The sequence below is a fragment of the Pleurodeles waltl genome, chromosome 7 (assembly GCF_031143425.1).
Source record: "Pleurodeles waltl isolate 20211129_DDA chromosome 7, aPleWal1.hap1.20221129, whole genome shotgun sequence".
In the NCBI taxonomy this organism is placed as follows: domain Eukaryota; kingdom Metazoa; phylum Chordata; class Amphibia; order Caudata; family Salamandridae; genus Pleurodeles; species Pleurodeles waltl.
Genome location: NC_090446.1, coordinates 765,783,162 through 765,800,951, shown reverse-complemented (window position 1 = coordinate 765,800,951; position 17,790 = coordinate 765,783,162). Strand labels below are relative to the sequence as shown.

The 17,790-nt window shown below is 42.7% G+C and overlaps 1 protein-coding gene across 5 annotated transcripts in view; it reads right to left on the bottom strand.

Moving 5' to 3' along the window:
* SAR1B (secretion associated Ras related GTPase 1B) overlaps window positions 1-17,790 on the bottom strand; it is a 258,431-nt gene that overhangs the window by 102,599 nt on the left and 138,042 nt on the right. For all 5 annotated transcript variants that reach the window (XM_069199254.1, XM_069199253.1, XM_069199252.1 and 2 more), the window contains one exon: window positions 5,413-5,532. In XM_069199254.1, the coding sequence (XP_069055355.1) occupies window positions 5,413-5,532 (120 nt within the window). The remainder of the gene's footprint in view (window positions 1-5,412; window positions 5,533-17,790) is intronic.

Sequence of the window (17,790 nt, the reverse complement as noted above, 5' to 3'; positions counted from 1 at the left end):
AGCCTTCTTAGCAATTTTAGAATCTTGTAAATTCCAGTCAATTACTTTTCTTTCAGAGTCAAGTCTCTCTGGGAAATAAGCTGCAACAGTCACAAGAGGAACAGACAATGGAGAAGATGGACATTATTGCACAATCTAAATTCCTATGAGAAGGAACTGGCACAGAAGTGGGCTTCTGAAGGTCATAGGAAAACTCTTGATACTCCACAAGAATGGACAAGGTCAGGGCTACTTTGGAATGAGACTGGTCATCCTTCAGGCAGATCTTGTACTACTGGAACCCAATAGCTCCCTCCAAATAACAACTGTCTCTACACAATTGGGAGGAAAGTAAGATGGCCCTGCTCTCTCAATTGGCACTGAGTTCGGAGACATGATTAGGTCAAAGTCAACATTCTGTTTCTGATTATCTAAAGACACTAAGAGGGGAACTGTGATAGGAGACCTAATTAGGTCAAAGTCAAACATCTGTTTCTGATTATCTAAAGACACTAAGAGGGGAACTGTGATGGAGGCCATGATACCTGATGTCAATGGTGATCCATTGATAGTTTGTACATTATCCAGAGAAGACTTCTCTCTGATCGTTATTTAGAGTTTTTGGGCAGAACTAAAGTCCATATACATTCTGGAGGTACCAGAATTTAAAACGACTGGAACTGAGATCAACTGACCAATGTGGACTTGAATAATTAAATACAGCACAAATAAGTGTGGACCAGGACAGCCAGAATTCTGCATTGTAAATTTTAAGGAGAGTAGAACGTTCTACCCCTTTCTTCCTTACACAGGACAGGATCTGGCATTTTCCTAGTGACTTGAAAGGTCAAACAGTACAGTCTTGCAGCAGGCGATTTGGGCTTGCACAGTAGAGACACAAGCCTCCCATACATCTTCAATCCCTTTTGTTGTTGGACAGTAGGCTTCTAGCAGACAAATGCTGCATAGGTTAATCAAGCGTACAGATCAGTAGGCTCAGTCTACCTAAAATATATGGGGAAAAGACATAGAATTGAACCTCTGGTTTCTCTGCCTTTTCATTCTCCTTTTTTTAGTCTGAATGCAATTAGGAGAGCCTGATTCAGGATTTCAGCAAATGAAAAGGCCCACTCATCTTTTAGTACTGTTTTTAACCTTCTTCGGAATAGGGTCGCTTTAGTGCGCTCCACCCAGGTGGTTTCCACACAAGCTTCACAAACCTGTGTACAGTACGATTTCCCCTGCTATATCTCACACAATATGTCCTCTGTGGGAGCTTCATGTCTGTGTCCCTCAAATATCTTCTTAACATTTGCAAATAAATTGGCATAATTCTTCAGACATGGATCTTCTTTAACATCTAGGGGAGATGTCCAAGCCAGCGCTGCACCAAACACATACCTCTCTTTGGATCTGTCAGAAAAGAAAGAATAACTGTCCAGGTCAAAAGACAAAATAAACCACCAGGCTGTTAAAACACTTCTTCAACCCTGAAGAATCTCCAGAATACTTAAAAGTTGAAGGACTGAGGGCAGGAAGGTTGTGAGACCTTGATCAGATCCCTTGGCGAAGGGCAGCATTCTCAGTACTTAATTGATCCAAATCTAAGGTTTTTTGTGCCGAACAGAGATCAGGTGTACACCAGGACCAATGAGAGAAACCGGCAGACATTATGGGTGGTGAACTTGTTCCGGATGTTTACCTATAATCCAGGTCTTCCACTTTCTTATGTATGGACAACTGATGTCACCACATGCTGAATGTGTGGTATACAAGTGCCCTCAAGAAGCTGCAATCTTCTTAGGAAGAAAAATCCAAAGAAGTAAAAAAAATAACCTAGCTGGATGAAGAATTCAAGGGTTAAAGAAAACCAGGAAACATAATCCAAAAGTAGAATTCTTCATGAGCAAAGTGACAGGATCAGCAAGTGGAGGAAGTGGGGAAACAAGCAAAAGAACACAGCTTTGTTTCGATGCACCCTCCACCATGACTAAAGCTTATATAGAAAAAGAACAGGACATAACACAACAGAAAACATAATGAATTGAGAAAATCAGAAAGGAATCATCGAAGAAGCAGAAATGATAGAAACGGGTAAGCAACAGTAACGAAAACCTGAAGTAGTGTAGTGTGAAGCAGCTTTAAATGGCATCTGCCAACCCTCAGACCAATGAATTCCATTTTGGAGCTAGAAGAGCAAGGAACAGCGTCTACGACCCCAGGACCAAGAGGGAAGGCAGTCCCAGGTGAGAGAAACTCAAATCCTGCAGTTCTGGGCTTCATGCAGCATTTCCTGAGATCCTGGAACAGTAGGACCACACAAGGTACCACAATTCTCGGTTGCTCAGGGGACTGAGATGCCACAGTCGCAACAGCTGTCTTTCTATCTGTCAGAATCTTTACCATACTAGGTGGTATGAGGGCGCAGAGCAGATTGAGAAAACCATAATATCATCTCCACACTGGAACCTCCACAGTGGTTTATACACATGTAAACGAGGCAGACTGCCATAGCTTAAAAACAACCACATCTACTATAACTTAAGTGCATGAAGTGGGTAGGCCCTAGACAGTCTATTTGTGAGGACTAGCTTTGAGAAAATGAGAACTACATGTACCAGTAGCACAGGTGTAGAACTAGCAGCAAGGAAGAAGCTATTTATTGGAATTTATTTGATTTCTTAGCATTTTGATTAAATAGTTCATAGACAAGTTCTAGACACAGTACACATACTTCGAAGTGAAAGTGAACATAAAATAACCAGCAAACATGACACGTTCTAGATTAACAAAACTGTGCACAGAGGCAAGCGTGATGGCCAGGTCATGCTCTTTGACTCACATCTGACTGCACGAAAAGAGAACATAGACTCTGAATGCATCTTTGATTGAGCTGATAAAAGAGCTGATAAAATCCATGGGTGCACAAACCAGCAGAGGGTGTAATGGGCATGATGTCTCGATCTTAGAATAGGATGGGGAAAGCTTTGTGGATGATTAGTAGGGTGAGGCCTGGGAGCAGAGTAGGCAGCAAGAGATGTACTGGGATATAGCACAGGTGACGTCATGGATTCATTAAAATGTAAGAGTTTCAATGCGGCCATGAAGATAGGTGCATGGTGCCTCGTACCAGAAGAGAAGGATGTGGTGCTTCATCAGTAGTTGAACAGTACGTACGTGGCAAAGATTATGGCTTTCTCTAGTGGTTGATGGAACATTGTGAGGGGCAAGGCACTGTGGTAACCAAGATTATAAATGAGCAACATAGGGAAAAGGTTTTTTGATGCCTAGCAGTGAAATGGACCGATTTTGCAGATGTTGCCTAGGTTTAAGCAAGCTGCTACGGTAGTCCTGGTATCAAATAAAGAGAGATGCAGTGTGCTGCCAGAGAGGACTCTGAAGTTGTATGTAGAGAGGGTGGGTGCAATGACCTCAAGAAGGAATGATGTAGGGGCAGTAATGGTTTTAGGAGCCAATGAAAAAAGACACTAAGGGCTAGATTTACTAAAAGGTGGCGCAGCGTGGTGCTGTGCCAAAATTTGCAGTGCCGCACTGCGTCACTTTAGAAATGCAGGGATGCGCCATATTTCCCCCTGTGCCGGCGCAAAAGTTTGCTGCCAACGCAGGAATCCCTGCACCATAGTGCAAGATTGTCTGCATTGAGGGGATTGATTGTTTATGTGCAGGAAGGGGTGCCTTCCTGCACATAAACAATCTACAATGGCAATTTGCCACTCCTGCAGCACACATAGAGGTACCAAATCGACATTTTTGAATGATTGTTTATGTGCAGGAAGGAACACCTTCCTACACATAAACAATAGTTCATGGCTTTTTGCTCTTTTATGTGTGCTGCAGAATGCAGCACACATGGAAAAAGCAAAAACGAGGAGGAATAAAATTATTCCTTCTTGTTGTGCCAACCTAACGCCACCCCGAGGGTGGCGTTAGCTTTTGGTGCTGCCCCAGATTTACTCCTTTTTGTAAATCTGGGGCAGCGTCAACAGAAATGGGTGTTGCTGTAGAACATCCACAGCAACACCCATTGGACGCCCCTCTGACGCAGAATTTTACAAGGTGTGGTTCAACCACAAAAAGTGGCTTTGCGCCGCCTTGTAAGTGTGGCGCACTGCACAGCACCACCGGAGCATCACAAAAAGTGACGCTTCAGTGGCACTAGGAACTTGTAAATCTGGCCCTAAATCTGCTTGCCCAACTTCAGCATAAGGCACCAAAGGCTTTAACGACAGGCAGTTGTGAAGCAGTCTTTGATGGCAGGCTGAAGGTGGGAGGAGGAGGAGAATGTTTTTGTCTTGCAAGCCAAGAATTGATACGAGAAACTGAACGAGAATCACACTTAGACTCAGGAAAATTGGTTGGTGAGGTAGAGGAAGAATTGGGAGAGAGAAGAGCTAGAGAAATCCAACTTGCATGTGGATAGGGAGATGTTGAGGTTTATACTGTAAAAGGAACCTGAGAGTATGGTTAGAAAGAGAACACAGCAGAGGCAACGGGAAAAGTGGAAACAGGAATGAGTAAGAATAAAAGGGGGTGTATGGAAAGTGGTGAGAGTGTACCTTATCACTAACCTTTTAGTGAAGAAATAGGTTGGGATGTTGTCTGCTGTAAGTGCTGATGAGAGGCATGTCAGAAGAGATTGTAAAACAGGACTGAAATGAGTTGTAGAGAATTTAGCCAGGCATAATGTTTAAATCAGATGGAAAGAGAGTCCCCCAAGAATGCTAATAGTTGTAGGATATGGCTTTCTTCCGTTATTAAAGACCACCATGAATGCGGCTTTTGGTTTGGTAATTGCAAGCACATGATCTAAGGTTTGAGGTGGGCCATTGAGGTGAAGAGGATGCACATGAGGCATCATGGGAACAGTAGTGGGAACTCTTGACTACCGGATACAAATAAAGCAGTAGTCTGAAAGTTTTAATGTAGGTAAACGTGGTTATCCACTTGGCAAAGATGTCGCATTCCCAAAATGAGATAAAAGGAAATAGCATAAAGGGACGGGTGTTAATTCTTGCCTATATGAGATGCTTCTGTCTTCCTATTAACGCAAAGCAAGGTGGGCTTGGTGTAAGAGTATGTGAACAGTAAAGAACAAACTGTAAGGTTCAGTAACTGGTAATATGTTTATCATTTAAATTGAAACTCCCTGCTAAGGACATTATCAAAGCAGGGTCCTCTTGAAAATTCAGTTCTAAATGGTGTTGCCCATCATATGTTAACCATGCTTGGAAATTAAAGATCTCTACTGGTTGCATATTTCTATCATTCTACAATGTGACTCTCAGACTGCTTAAGCAGGAGAAAATATACAATAGTCCTGAGTCGCATAGCAAAAAAAAGATAAATACTTCACAATTATGAAGGACTTCATGAACATAAGATTAAAGACAAAAGCCTTATAAATTCACTTACTAGGATGTGTTGTAGGAACATGTTGTCCCATTCGGTCATCTCTCAACATCTGCAACAATGTTGTTTTTCCTGCATTATCCAATCCAAGAAATACTAGTTTACCCGATTTCTTATACAGTCCTAGCGAAGAGAAAAATGTTTTGATCAAGTATTTATAAGATCAATACAACAAAAAGGAAATGGTGACATTAAATCTGATTGTAGATGGTTTGGTTGAACGTGAGGTTGATATCTGCAGTTTGGAGGTGGGAGAATCATGGTGAGCAGCACATCACAAACGTCACCCCAACAGGAGCCCATGCCACGAAGGGTCAACAGAGCTTCCTTTGTTTCCTCCCCCACCCTTCTCTCGTTTTATATTTCCCCATTCTGCCCTATTTATCTATGTCCTTCTTTCATGTTACATGTTTTCCTTTCTGTCAGTCTGTTCTCCCTCGTGTATTTTTTTTTAACTCTTACCAAAGTTGGGCCCCTTTCACCCATGCCCATCCTCAGCCTCCATCAACATTCTAACTTCATCCTGCTCATGTTTCATCCTATCCTGAGGCTTGTGTCAATTTCACTTGCAACCTCAGTCATCCCTCTCCCTGTCGTAGCACATATATTGTTATAGCTAAGCCTTCTTTCATGATGCTGTAAGGTATTCCAGTCTAGTTTAGTTTACTTTCACAAGATGAAGGATATGTCTGTTACACAAGCACTGGCAAGATTTTCAGTTCCACACAAAGAAACCTATCTCTGGTAGCTCAGTGGCTTTCAGGACTCTAATGATAAAAGAGTTGCGACTGTGACCACTGCACCAGTTATAGAACAGAGTGAGGGATAGGGTCTAATTTAGCAAGCGGAACACTGCAGTAGGACACTGACAGCCACCCAAGGGGTTTCAAATGGTTGTCCCCTGGTCTCTCATTAATACAGCAGTTCTGCCTCTGGGATCCACAATCCTACACAGCTGGCCTCATTTGCTTCTGTTCTGCAATATTTAGGTATGAGAGCACGGCATGAAATGTGTGCTATGTGTGCTACTAGACAGAGAAAAACATTTATTTCGTTTTCCTACGACAGCACAATAATCAAAGGAGTAAAAATAAAGTTCATACCATAAACTAATCCTTCCATGGTAACAGGTACAAACATGAAAGGGCATCTTCCGTTTATCGAGGAACCCACCCATTCTCATTGGTCTGTGATATCCACGGCAGACCCCTGCCCTTATAAAGCACATCAAAGGGCCACAGGGACCTATGCTGTAGGTTAAAATCAGTCAGTTCTTAATGGAGTGTGACTATAAGAAACAAAGGGCCCGACATATGGAGAGAGGGCATATACAGGAAGACAAAATTGTGTGTGGAGGAGCCGATCTGACAGCAGTCTCTGAGGAAGTCCCTTGTCTGGTAATACGAGGAGAAATCTCAACATGTGGTAACCAAGCTTTCACCACATCAAGACAGAGCTATTCATCGACATGAATGAAACGAGTTTCCCTAAGTCTGCCCTCGCTCAGCATTGCATACCTTTAGTACCTTACTCAGCACAAGGCTTAAAACCTGCAGGATGTGGTGGGGAAGAGATAAAGAATGCCAGGGCAAACGGAACTCCTCAAATAATGAGAATTTAATACTAGATACTATGAATCAACAACAAACCAATATTTCAAATAGTATCAACTATCAAATATGTATGAACGGCAATGGAATGAGAGCAATGAGTGGTGGAAAATGACAGAAAAAATAACAAAGAGCTTACAGAAATCTTTAGAGGGTCAAGGCTCTGGGACCAATTTCATTCTCGAAGAGGTTACCATGCAATAGACAGACTTGCACTATGACAGTGGTATTGCTGCAATTTTGATTCGCAAGCATACCAGCAGTGGTTCCCGAAAGAACATACACAGCCTTCAATGCAATATTAATACATATTATTTAGGAAAGAGGTGGGGGCTAGAGTGGCACTCTGAAAGCTCCATTTAACTACCCTAAACATGTAGGAGCCTTGGACTATGGAGCTTACCTCCCACCAGCCCAATTACAATGGCTCACCAACCCTAACTTGGAGGAATCTAGACTTGCGAGGGCTGTGGCAGATGGGACACCACCACTGTACTTGATATTCACACTTTAGATTGACAAACACTGCTTGGAAATTCTGAAAGCAATGCCTGTCACCAAATATACCACTGACTTGGTGACACAGGCACACTGCACATCTTTGTCAACCATCTACAAACATACCTGAGCCTCTGGGTTAGTTTGTAACATGGTTTATTTACCAAGATGTTCCAACAAGCTTAGGGCTAGCAGAGATGCAGAACCCATAATATATGTAATGTTGAAAGCAAAAGCTGGCTGGAGGGGATAATAGGGCTGTCTCAATGTTGCATCAGACATCACATGGAATTACAATTGTTACACTGGAGCCACTTATATATATATCTGGGGAGATGAGCTGGACAGGGAACTCTCCAATGCTGTTTTTTGCATCTCAGGTCAAGGTTTCAAGATTTCAGTTTCAAATTGCCACTATGTAATTCCTTAATCTGGAGAGCAATTACACAAAACATATATAGGACTCGTGGACACCTGTCCAGAGTTCTGTGCTGGGGAGGTATAATTCTTTCATATGTTCATGAACTCTTCTTCCACATTACTGGACCGCTGTCACAAACTTGATTGAAACACTTATTGCAGGACAAATATATACACACCTGGTACCTGTCTACTGGAACTAGTGGTTAGATCCAATAAACAATCTAGTGAACACATTTTTAGGTCTGGCATTATCCAAGACAGTTTGAAAAAAAAAGAAATACGTAACACATATTTATTTAAAAGGGCTTTCAGCCTGCTTTCTTCATCAATTGGTCTCTTGATGGGTCATTCACATTTACCTTACGTCCACTACAGCATACATCATGTAGCAGGATTAATCCCACTTCAGCCACTGGATAACTTCACTTTGAGTGACTGCATTTTGCTCTTTCACAAGGAACACATCCGCATACAAGCTAGTCCTCTACTGTGCCTATGTATTTGCTATTAATTTATTTGATGTTGCCTTTGTCTTTGAAGTCTGATGTGACAGCAGGACCATTTATCCCAGATGTCAGCACAGGCCACATTCCATGCTTTATCAGTTCCTGTCTCCTGTCACAGCTGTTGTAAATTCCTTTTGGGAAAGTCCTTTCTTTATCTGACTCTCTCATATGAACAAAGGGCACTCCCAAAGCAGCACAACAGATTGCATCCATCTGAAAATGTTATGAATTAAGTTATCGAAAGCTTCAATATTCTAAATCTGAATTCATAAGTATACAATTCTTCAGAACACATTTATTCTGGATTCCATTTCACAAATGGTTCTTTGATAAACGTTGCCCAGGAAGAAAACTAGCCTTTATCCAGTTTAATTTGTAGCACTTCTAACACTTTTTAAAATTCTTCTTTCCTTTCTTCTTCTTTCTTTCCTTCCTCCTTTCTTTCCTTCTTTCTTTCCTTCTTTCCTTTTAACTTACATTTTCATTCCTTCTTTCTTCTATCCTGTTTTCCTTCTTGTTTCATTCCCTCTTTTGTTTTTTTCTTCCATTCATTTGTTCTTTCTTTTTTTCTTCCATTATTTTATTTTTCTTTCTGGATTTTCTATTTTCATTCCTTTTTCTTTCTTTATTGCTTTCCTTTCTTCTTTCATTTCTTCACTCCATCCTTCTTGGTTTCTGTTTTCCTTCCATTACTTCTTTCGTTCTTGCTTTCATTCCTTGTTTCATGCTTTTCTTCTTTCTGTGTTTATTCCCTTCTTTCCTTCCTTCGCTTGCCTTCTTTCTTTCCTACTTTCTTGCTTTCTTTTTCTCTATTATTTAACTCTTTTACTTTTTCTCTTTCCCTGATTCATTTAATTTCTTCTTTCCTTCTTTCTTGTTTTCAGCCTGTATATCCTTTTGTTATTTCATTCTTGTTTTCCTTCTTTCTTGCCTTCCTACTTTCTTTCTTTCATCGTTACTTTCTTTCTTGCCTTTTTTCCTTCTTGCCTTCTTTATTTCTTTTCTTCATTCCTTCTTGTCTTTCTTCTTTCTTTCTTTCTTTCATTCATTCCTTCCTTCTTTCTTAAAGGGAGAGGTTGCCAAGCATTGATTGGCTTTTCTAGGTCTGTGTTAGTCAAGACCTTTTGATTTTACTAGAATTATGTGTATACCATTTTTAAATGAAGGGATTTTCAGACACACTTCATCCACTTGTCTGTGGTTGTGTCATTCAATTTTTTCTCCAACCCACTCGAGCATGCATCAAGGGGAAATGCATCACCCCACTTCAGTCACTGGCTGACTTCACCATGAGTTACAGCATGATTACCTCTCACATGCATCCCATCCAAACACAAAGTAGTTCCCTTCCGTGCCTGGGAGTACTGTGGTAATGTGTGCTTTTTTGAGCCCCAAAAAACAATTTTTCTTTGGTCAATGTGTTCTTTTAGATTGTCAAACCCCAGACAGCTTCTCAAACAATTACGTTTTTCTAAAAGCCATGACAAAACAAGAATTGCTATAAGTCTGGTGGACAACTTCAGACCTATTGGCTTTGCCAGTGATTGTTTGACTTGGCTTTAGTCCTAGCCAAGGGGCAGACAGCTAGGTTATGGAAGTCTCCCAAAGGTTCTACAAGTCAGTGCCTAGAAAAAAAACTACTGATATGGAGTGAAACTAGAGTTGTGACATCTAAACTTTGCAACTGCAAGCCAGGGTGCTCAGCCTTCACAGTATGGCACACTACAGTAATCAAGAAAATAGAATTACGACAAATCTCTTTCATTGAATTCCTGAATCGATCTTGTTTGTACGTGAATCACATGCCAGATACCACAGAGCACAGTGCAGCATCTATGATGGTACTAAGTAACCCATACTTCACTAGTTATAAAATATAAAAGGATACAGAGAGTGAATAGATACAGTGACTAGTATAGACAGAGGTCCGGAGGAAACTGTCACTTCAAAAGGGGGAGACTCTAGGGGTGTTTGAACATTTGAACACAAACACAATCATGCACTGCCGATTTGAATTTTGCTACAGTATGGATGTAAAGGAAGAAGACCAGACATATTTATAATTCCTTATTTTTGCTTAACCAGAGCCACCATTTGCATGTGATAATGCAAATGAATGTGTAACCTTAGGTGCAATTTGTTAACCATCAATAAAATCATTAAATATTTAAAAGTGTATATATTATTTTTATTTACATTTCTAATAATAGTCTTGCTTATGCTTTATTTATTTTTACCATATAGCCTGACATTTTTTAGACTCTAGGTTACTGTGTAACAATTGTTTTTTACATATATTATTTTGTCATTTCTTGACTTCTCATAACCAAAAATGGTATACCCCACATAAACAAACCCGCAAGAGTCTGCCACAGTCTCAAAAGTAACCTAGCACCCATGACTTAACCCACCGGTGTCTGTAAATGCTACCCATCCATTTTTACCGCTCTTCAAGCCCATAGTCTGTCAACATGGATCAGAGGGTTAAGCTAAACGTAACCATCCATATGGGGGAGGGGGCAGGAACAGATGTGAATGTGTTTCAGGAACAAGGGTATACTAGTTCTTGACCATCTCAATACAGAGACCGATTGAAAACATTTTGCTAAGGTGCAGCTGAACTTGGACTGGACCAGACTCAATTCTTGGACTTCCAGATATTGCATCACTGCCTTACTGCATTGTTCACTCCTGCACTAGTAATCCTCTCTGACCCCACTTTTCTCCACTACCATCTGAAGGAGTGGTGGTCCCAATGAGCTCTTGGTAGGCCAAGATAAGGCACTGAGAGAGTCACTCCTGGAATGGAGTAACTACAAAATATTGCATAGGTGGCATTGGTCCCCAAAACAGCTACACCACTTGGATCTCCTACCCGGTGCAACATGCTGAAGATGCACCACCCCTCCCTGCGTCATAATATATATCCTATGGGAGTGTCCCTCCATCACATCCTGCTGGGCAGACATAGCAGTGTTCATGGGTGACAATTTTGGTATCTAGAAACCACTGATATGTCAGGCAGCCGTCTTACGCAACAACACACTCTACCCAGAGGTCACCTACTAAAATAAACGATAGTTTGCCACAGCCTTGGCAGTGGCCACAATGGGCATACTATGACTGTGGAGATCCCCTCTTGCCCTGAATGTTCACATATGACATCGGGAAATGCACAAGGCGTCTAATTATGAATGGGTAATTTACTGGATATAAAATCAAATGGAGAAATATGAGCGGGAATGAGGTGATTACCTGACCGCAGGATAAATCTCACCCATCACTCCTCCTACCCCAAACAGTGGCCGTGCACTGTACACACTCTCACTACCATGCGGCAGCTCTCTTCCCTCACCCACATCCCAGTCCGAATGCCTATAACACAGGAGAACATGTTGGTGGCAGGGACCCTGGCCAACCACCATGTTGGTGGCAGGGACCCTGGCCAACCACCCTACTTGCTTAAAATGTACATGACAGACATGGGCCTAAGGCAAAGGACTTATTGGTCCCTGGGACTGCCATTGATCTCATACAACCCCAACCCCAATTGGGCTGACCTGTGGCCAATGCTGCCTTCTCACTGTTCACTGTTACTGTTATTCCCATCTTAAACCCTCGCTTCCCCAGGATTTACCCCCATTGCTTTGCTCCACCTCAGAGCTTACAAAGGGATTGTTGGGTATCACATACAGTAGAAGAGAATTTACTTATTCTATGAGGCAGGAGGCAATAGCCCGTGGGCCCCGTGGCACTGATTTCCTTTCACCTGGTGGGCCTGCTTGAACTTTCTACTGTACAAAATACTTAAACTATTAATCTGGGAAACAAGTTCATGATTATCTTTGTGTGGGACCGCCGATTGTATTGGAAAGATGCTATAACACCATGCATGTTCAAACTATATTTGTTTTTGTGGCTCATATCACCACCAAATCATATTAAGAATTCAGCTTTCCTTAAACACTATTTTACGTTTTTTCTAATATTTTTACTGCACACTGAATATTCTGCCCACATATTTTTTCTCTTTCAGGCGCTACCAGTGCTTACCAGGGCTGGTCTGGGAAATGAAAGCAGCCCTGGCTAAAATTATCAAACCAGCTCTACCCCCACATCTCCTAGTGCAATCTCTATATTTCCATCAATCCATCCATTCTCTCTCTATCCTTCTCTCTTCTCCCTCTTCAACCTCTCTTTGCGCTGTGCAGGCTAAACCTAAAAAGAATGCATGGGGAACAGCGTCACAAGTGCAAGGGTGATGAAGCCAAGATCTGAATTATGATCTCCCTGTTGTTGCACGCATTTCAAGGCTGCCTTTAACATGCATGCTTGAAATGCGTGCAGCCACAGGGAGATTGGATAAACAAGCACAGTGCCCTTCTGGAACACTCTTGTCTTCCTGTATAACTACTCTCCTTTGAACTTGCATCAGTGATTGGTCCTGGACCTCTTCCCAATATGCACACACATTAGTCCTGCACTCACCTTCCAGCGTTCCAGTCCTGTGCAAGTCTCTTCCCTGCAGGGCTGGACTGTGAACCCAATGCTTCCCTGACAAATTTTGTCAGACCAACCCACAAAGGGAATATAATGCGTGTATACAAGTATTTAGAAAATGTTGACAAAGGGGAATACAAGTTCTAGGATTTACATACTATCCATGCTGGTAGGCATTTATTAAGAGTGCTTGGTCTGAGGAAGCATAAAGTCAAGATCCAAAATGTAACACAGTGGTTAGGGCTCACATTACTAATAAAAATGTACTTCTGCACAAACAAACCCTATTTAGTAAAAGTGGGATAATCAAAGACTGGGGAAAAACATAACTTAATAACCTGTACCATGAGATTTGCATGCAGCTCTTTCATTATGATTGTAATTTATGAACTGCCCAGTATCAAAAGGAGCTCTGTGACAAAAACAGTATCTTGTTGAGCTATACACATAAAATACTGTTCTGTGATCTACAGAGTACACATTCTTTGCAGCAGGTACATTAACCCTCTTCATTACCTTAGATGAGTCAAAACTGCCCTAAGATAAAACTCCAATATCTCTTGAGAAGGTACATTAATCAACAGAGTTATCCTGGCAGGTTTATTGTTGCCCGAAAACTGTTGACTATACAAGGAACTCTGCAGTGCTTTTAAAACTGCTGCACTGCTACAAAACCGGCTCAGAGTTACAAAAGCGCCCCCCCATGCTTTCAGTCTCCCAGGGGAAACATCAGATGCTGAGTACGGCCACTCTGGGGTTGCTCCCCTGCGATTGTCTCCTGAGTCACCCAGAGCTTCAGGTGCTCTAGTCTTCCTGATGATTCTGTGATTCTGGCGTCTGCCACGCCTCCAGTGTCTTGCTTTTTGAATTACTATTCCACCTCTTCTGGAGCTTCCTGCCTCGAGATTCCTGATACCTGAAGTTCCACCTATTCTGGAGCTTCGTGCCTTGAGATTCCTGACACCTGAAGCTATAATAGTGTTGCACATCAAGGTCCAAACACAGACAGATTAAGCATTTAACAATAGGATCATATAAATACAATTAACAACCCCCAGCTCCCCCCTGCTCTTGTGTAATTATCTCAGGAACATGAATGCCTTACAGGGTCAAAAGCGTATGTAAGAAATTATATCATAGCATGTCCACCCAGTCTTAAATCGGGTCCTCCCTCAGTAGATTGAAAACTGGGGGGTCATGCTATGATATAATTTCTTACATACCCTTTTGATACTGTAAGGCATTCATGTTCCTGAGACAATTACACACAAGGGTCCTCCCTCAGTAGATTGATCAAGGGGCATGTCTGTAGGGGGACCTTTCAGGTCAGCGAACTTAGATGCCCAGGCTCTGAGGTCATCTTCTTATTTATCATTAGTGCAGACATGCTTCATATGGACTTCTTCTGCTACAGCTCATTCAGAGACATCTCTGATCCAGTCTATAAATCTTGGAGTGTCAACACTCAACCATTTTATTGCTATTCTGCGTTTTGCCATTGTAAGACCCAACAGAACAATCTTCCTGCTAAGCTTTTTAACTTGAGTGGGAGGGGATCAGACCCAGAATCACTTTCTGTATTTCTAACAGATAGTGTCTGTATCTGTAGAATCCAGAGAGGTTAATTTGGTGCATAAGGAGCACAACATATCACCTTCTTAACCATTCCTTCCCATACCTCAGCCACCTGTCGTATCAAATATGGTGTGTCATGGAGAATTCGGGAGCCACTCATCAATAGTACAGGTAGTGCACCATCCGCATGAAAGCCAGTCAACAGGGATTCTCCCAAGAGTCCTCCGGGTCAAGCCAAGAGACAGCATGATGCTGGTGTGCCACCATATATTATAGCTCACCATGGCGAACCTCCAAGCCACCCCAAGTCAATGGTCACTCTAAAACTGAAAGTTCTACCCACTTACGTTTGTTGGCCCAAAGTAGAACGATGATAAGCCTATTGATCATTGTAACATATCACCTACGAATTGTATAGAATGTGTCTTGGAGTGTGTAGAGACAATGTGGGAGCAGTATAATTTTAGTGATGGCAATTTTCCCCATAAGGGACCAAAGTAAGTCCATTCAAAACTTCACAGAGGCTCGCAGACCCAAGACTACTCCACCGATATTGAGTTCCTCGAAAGGCACCAGTCGAACCCACAGATATCGAAGACTGCTCAACTCCCAGGGGACCTCCAGCAGTGGCAAAACATCAAACTGAAGCCCGGTCAAGGATCTCAGGGGATAAAGTTTGGACTTTGAGGGGCTCACTCGTAATCCCGAGACCCACCAAACTCCTGCATCACATTCAGAAGTATGGGTACAGAATAAGGCAGGTGACTAATGTATATCAGGGCATCATCTGCATACAGAGAGACCATGAGTGGTCTCTCCTATAGTGATTCCCCATGGGTCCAGCGTCCGATGGATCCCCTAGGCCCTCCATCGCAATTGCGAATAGGAGTGGCGAGAGAGGGCATCCCTGTCTGGTACTCCTGTATAGGCTAATAGGCGTGATACTCCGCACTGAGGCGCATCCAGGCACAAGGATCGGTATATAATTATTGAACCCATTGAATAAATGTAGGATCCATCCCAAACTTCCTCAGGATGTGCCAGAAGTATGTCCAGTTCAGTGAATCAAATGCTTGCTTGCTATTTAAAAGCCCACATACAAATGTGTCATCTAAGCATTGCAAAGTGTGATAGACATGGGAGAGCCTTCTCAGGTTATGTAAGGTGCTTCTACCAGGGATGAACCCCGATTGGTCTGTGTGCATGCGGGGCAGTAGACACAGGATTAGCCGAGCTGCAAGAATACGCTAAACAATTTTACATCAACCTTTAGGATAAAACAGGCTGGTATGCTGAGGGCATTGTTATGTTCTTGATGGGATTATGAACCATTACTATAAGAGCTTTGCAGATTGTGGGTGAGAGGTGACCCCTCCGGAGTGCCTCCTCAAAGACCTTCAACAGTTTTTCTGCTACTATAGCTGCAGATCTGTGGTAGACCTCCACAGGGAGGCCATCGCTCTCCAGTGTTTTCGCTGTCCTCAAGGCCCAAATTGCAGCGAGGATTTCCTCACATGTAATATGCCTATTTCAGTTGTCACAGTCGTCAAATGTGAGGCAGGGGAGTGGAACCTCCATTAAGTAATCCACAATGTCGCTCAACTGGGTAGGTAGCTGATTAGCGTAGATGGCACTAAGATTGGAGCACAAAACTTAATGTATGGCCCACTGTGTACATACAGGTGCCCCTTCTGATTTCTCAGGGTCAGGACTGGAGTAAGGGGTTACTCTCTTTTAACCAACCATGCCTATATCTCACTAGTGTTATCTCCTTCTGCATGGACACGTTAGTGATACACTGTACGTGTACTTTTCAAATCTGAGCCAGTCATCTAGCAGGGATTTACGGACATCCTGCTATGTCAAACCCTATACATGGTTTTAAGACAGACTGATTCAATCACCTCCCAGTCCATTGCCCTGCTTCCTGAGATACACAAGTTCTTGTCAGAATAATATAATAGTATGTCTGCAATTGTGGTCTTGAAAGGGGGATCCATCAATGCCTCTTCCCGGAGATGCCACAGCAGGATTACCATCCTACCAGTCACTCTCCCTAAAGTTAAGAGAACGGGATAAAGAGTGAGGGAGATATAAGATGCTGGACACCAGTGGTGCCAAGTCACTGGAGACTAAACAATAGTCTAACCGACTATTGGTACCCACAGTGGGAGTGTAACAGGAGAATTGTTTAACTTCTGGATGTCTGGCCCTCCATATGTCACTGAAGTGCATTGTGCATTTCATATCATGTAGTGCCTCTTTCAGATAGGATTTGATAGGATAGGATTTGTTGTGTTTTTGGGGGGGACCCTGGTCCCGTTCACCAGCCAAGATGCAATTACAGTCCCCAGCTAGGACACTAAGGGTCGCTGGGGGAGGCCATGTGTGCCTTGGTAGTGAAGAATGCAGAACAGTAATCGTTGGGCCATCCAGAGTACCATGCAGTATTACAAATCTACCGTCAGAGTCCAGGATGTGATCCAGGATATGATCCTGGTGAAAAAGGCACTTCTAGGGCATAGCCGGAGTATGAAGTGGCATTATAGCTGCCCCCTCCAGCATTTTCAGAGAGATGATACACAATCCTCCCAAATGTGGATATTTGTAAAAATGCAATGTAGACCCTATAATGTTTGAGGTGGACAAACACCCTTCTACACTTCTCCAGCTGGGCTATACCATGGAATTTCCGTGTCGTAAATGTAGCTGTCTATGGATCTTGGTAGTCCCTCCCACTCTCCCACTTGGGATGGCCCCATCTTCCACACCACTTCGATAAGGTGGGTCAAAAACTGTGGCTGGGGATATGAGTCACAAGAGCAGTAAAAAAGACCCCAACAAGATAACCCCATAAACACAAAAGTATTTCCCAACTCCCCCCTCACCTTGGGCAGCAGCGCTATGACCTCCGAGCAGGCATCTTGCCAGCCAAGAACCAGCAACAGCTGCACCATTACCCCAAAATATAAAGCAAATAAAATCAAAAGGCAGGGCAGAATAATAAACCTCCATGCTATGCTAGAGATGAGGATGTAGGAGAGGGTGCGAGCCAAACTGCACTTAAGCTCTTTCACACATCTCCCAGCTCTCACCAACAGCATCCTGTCAAAATACTAAAACAACAAGAGAATAACTCAGTCATTATGATTGTCCATCCACATTCCCCCCAACCCCGAAGACAGAGCAGCAGGATTTATTGTGCGCTCATATCAGTGTCCCTCGAGTTCAGAAAGTGCAACACTTCTCCACTCCAGGGAGTGAAAATT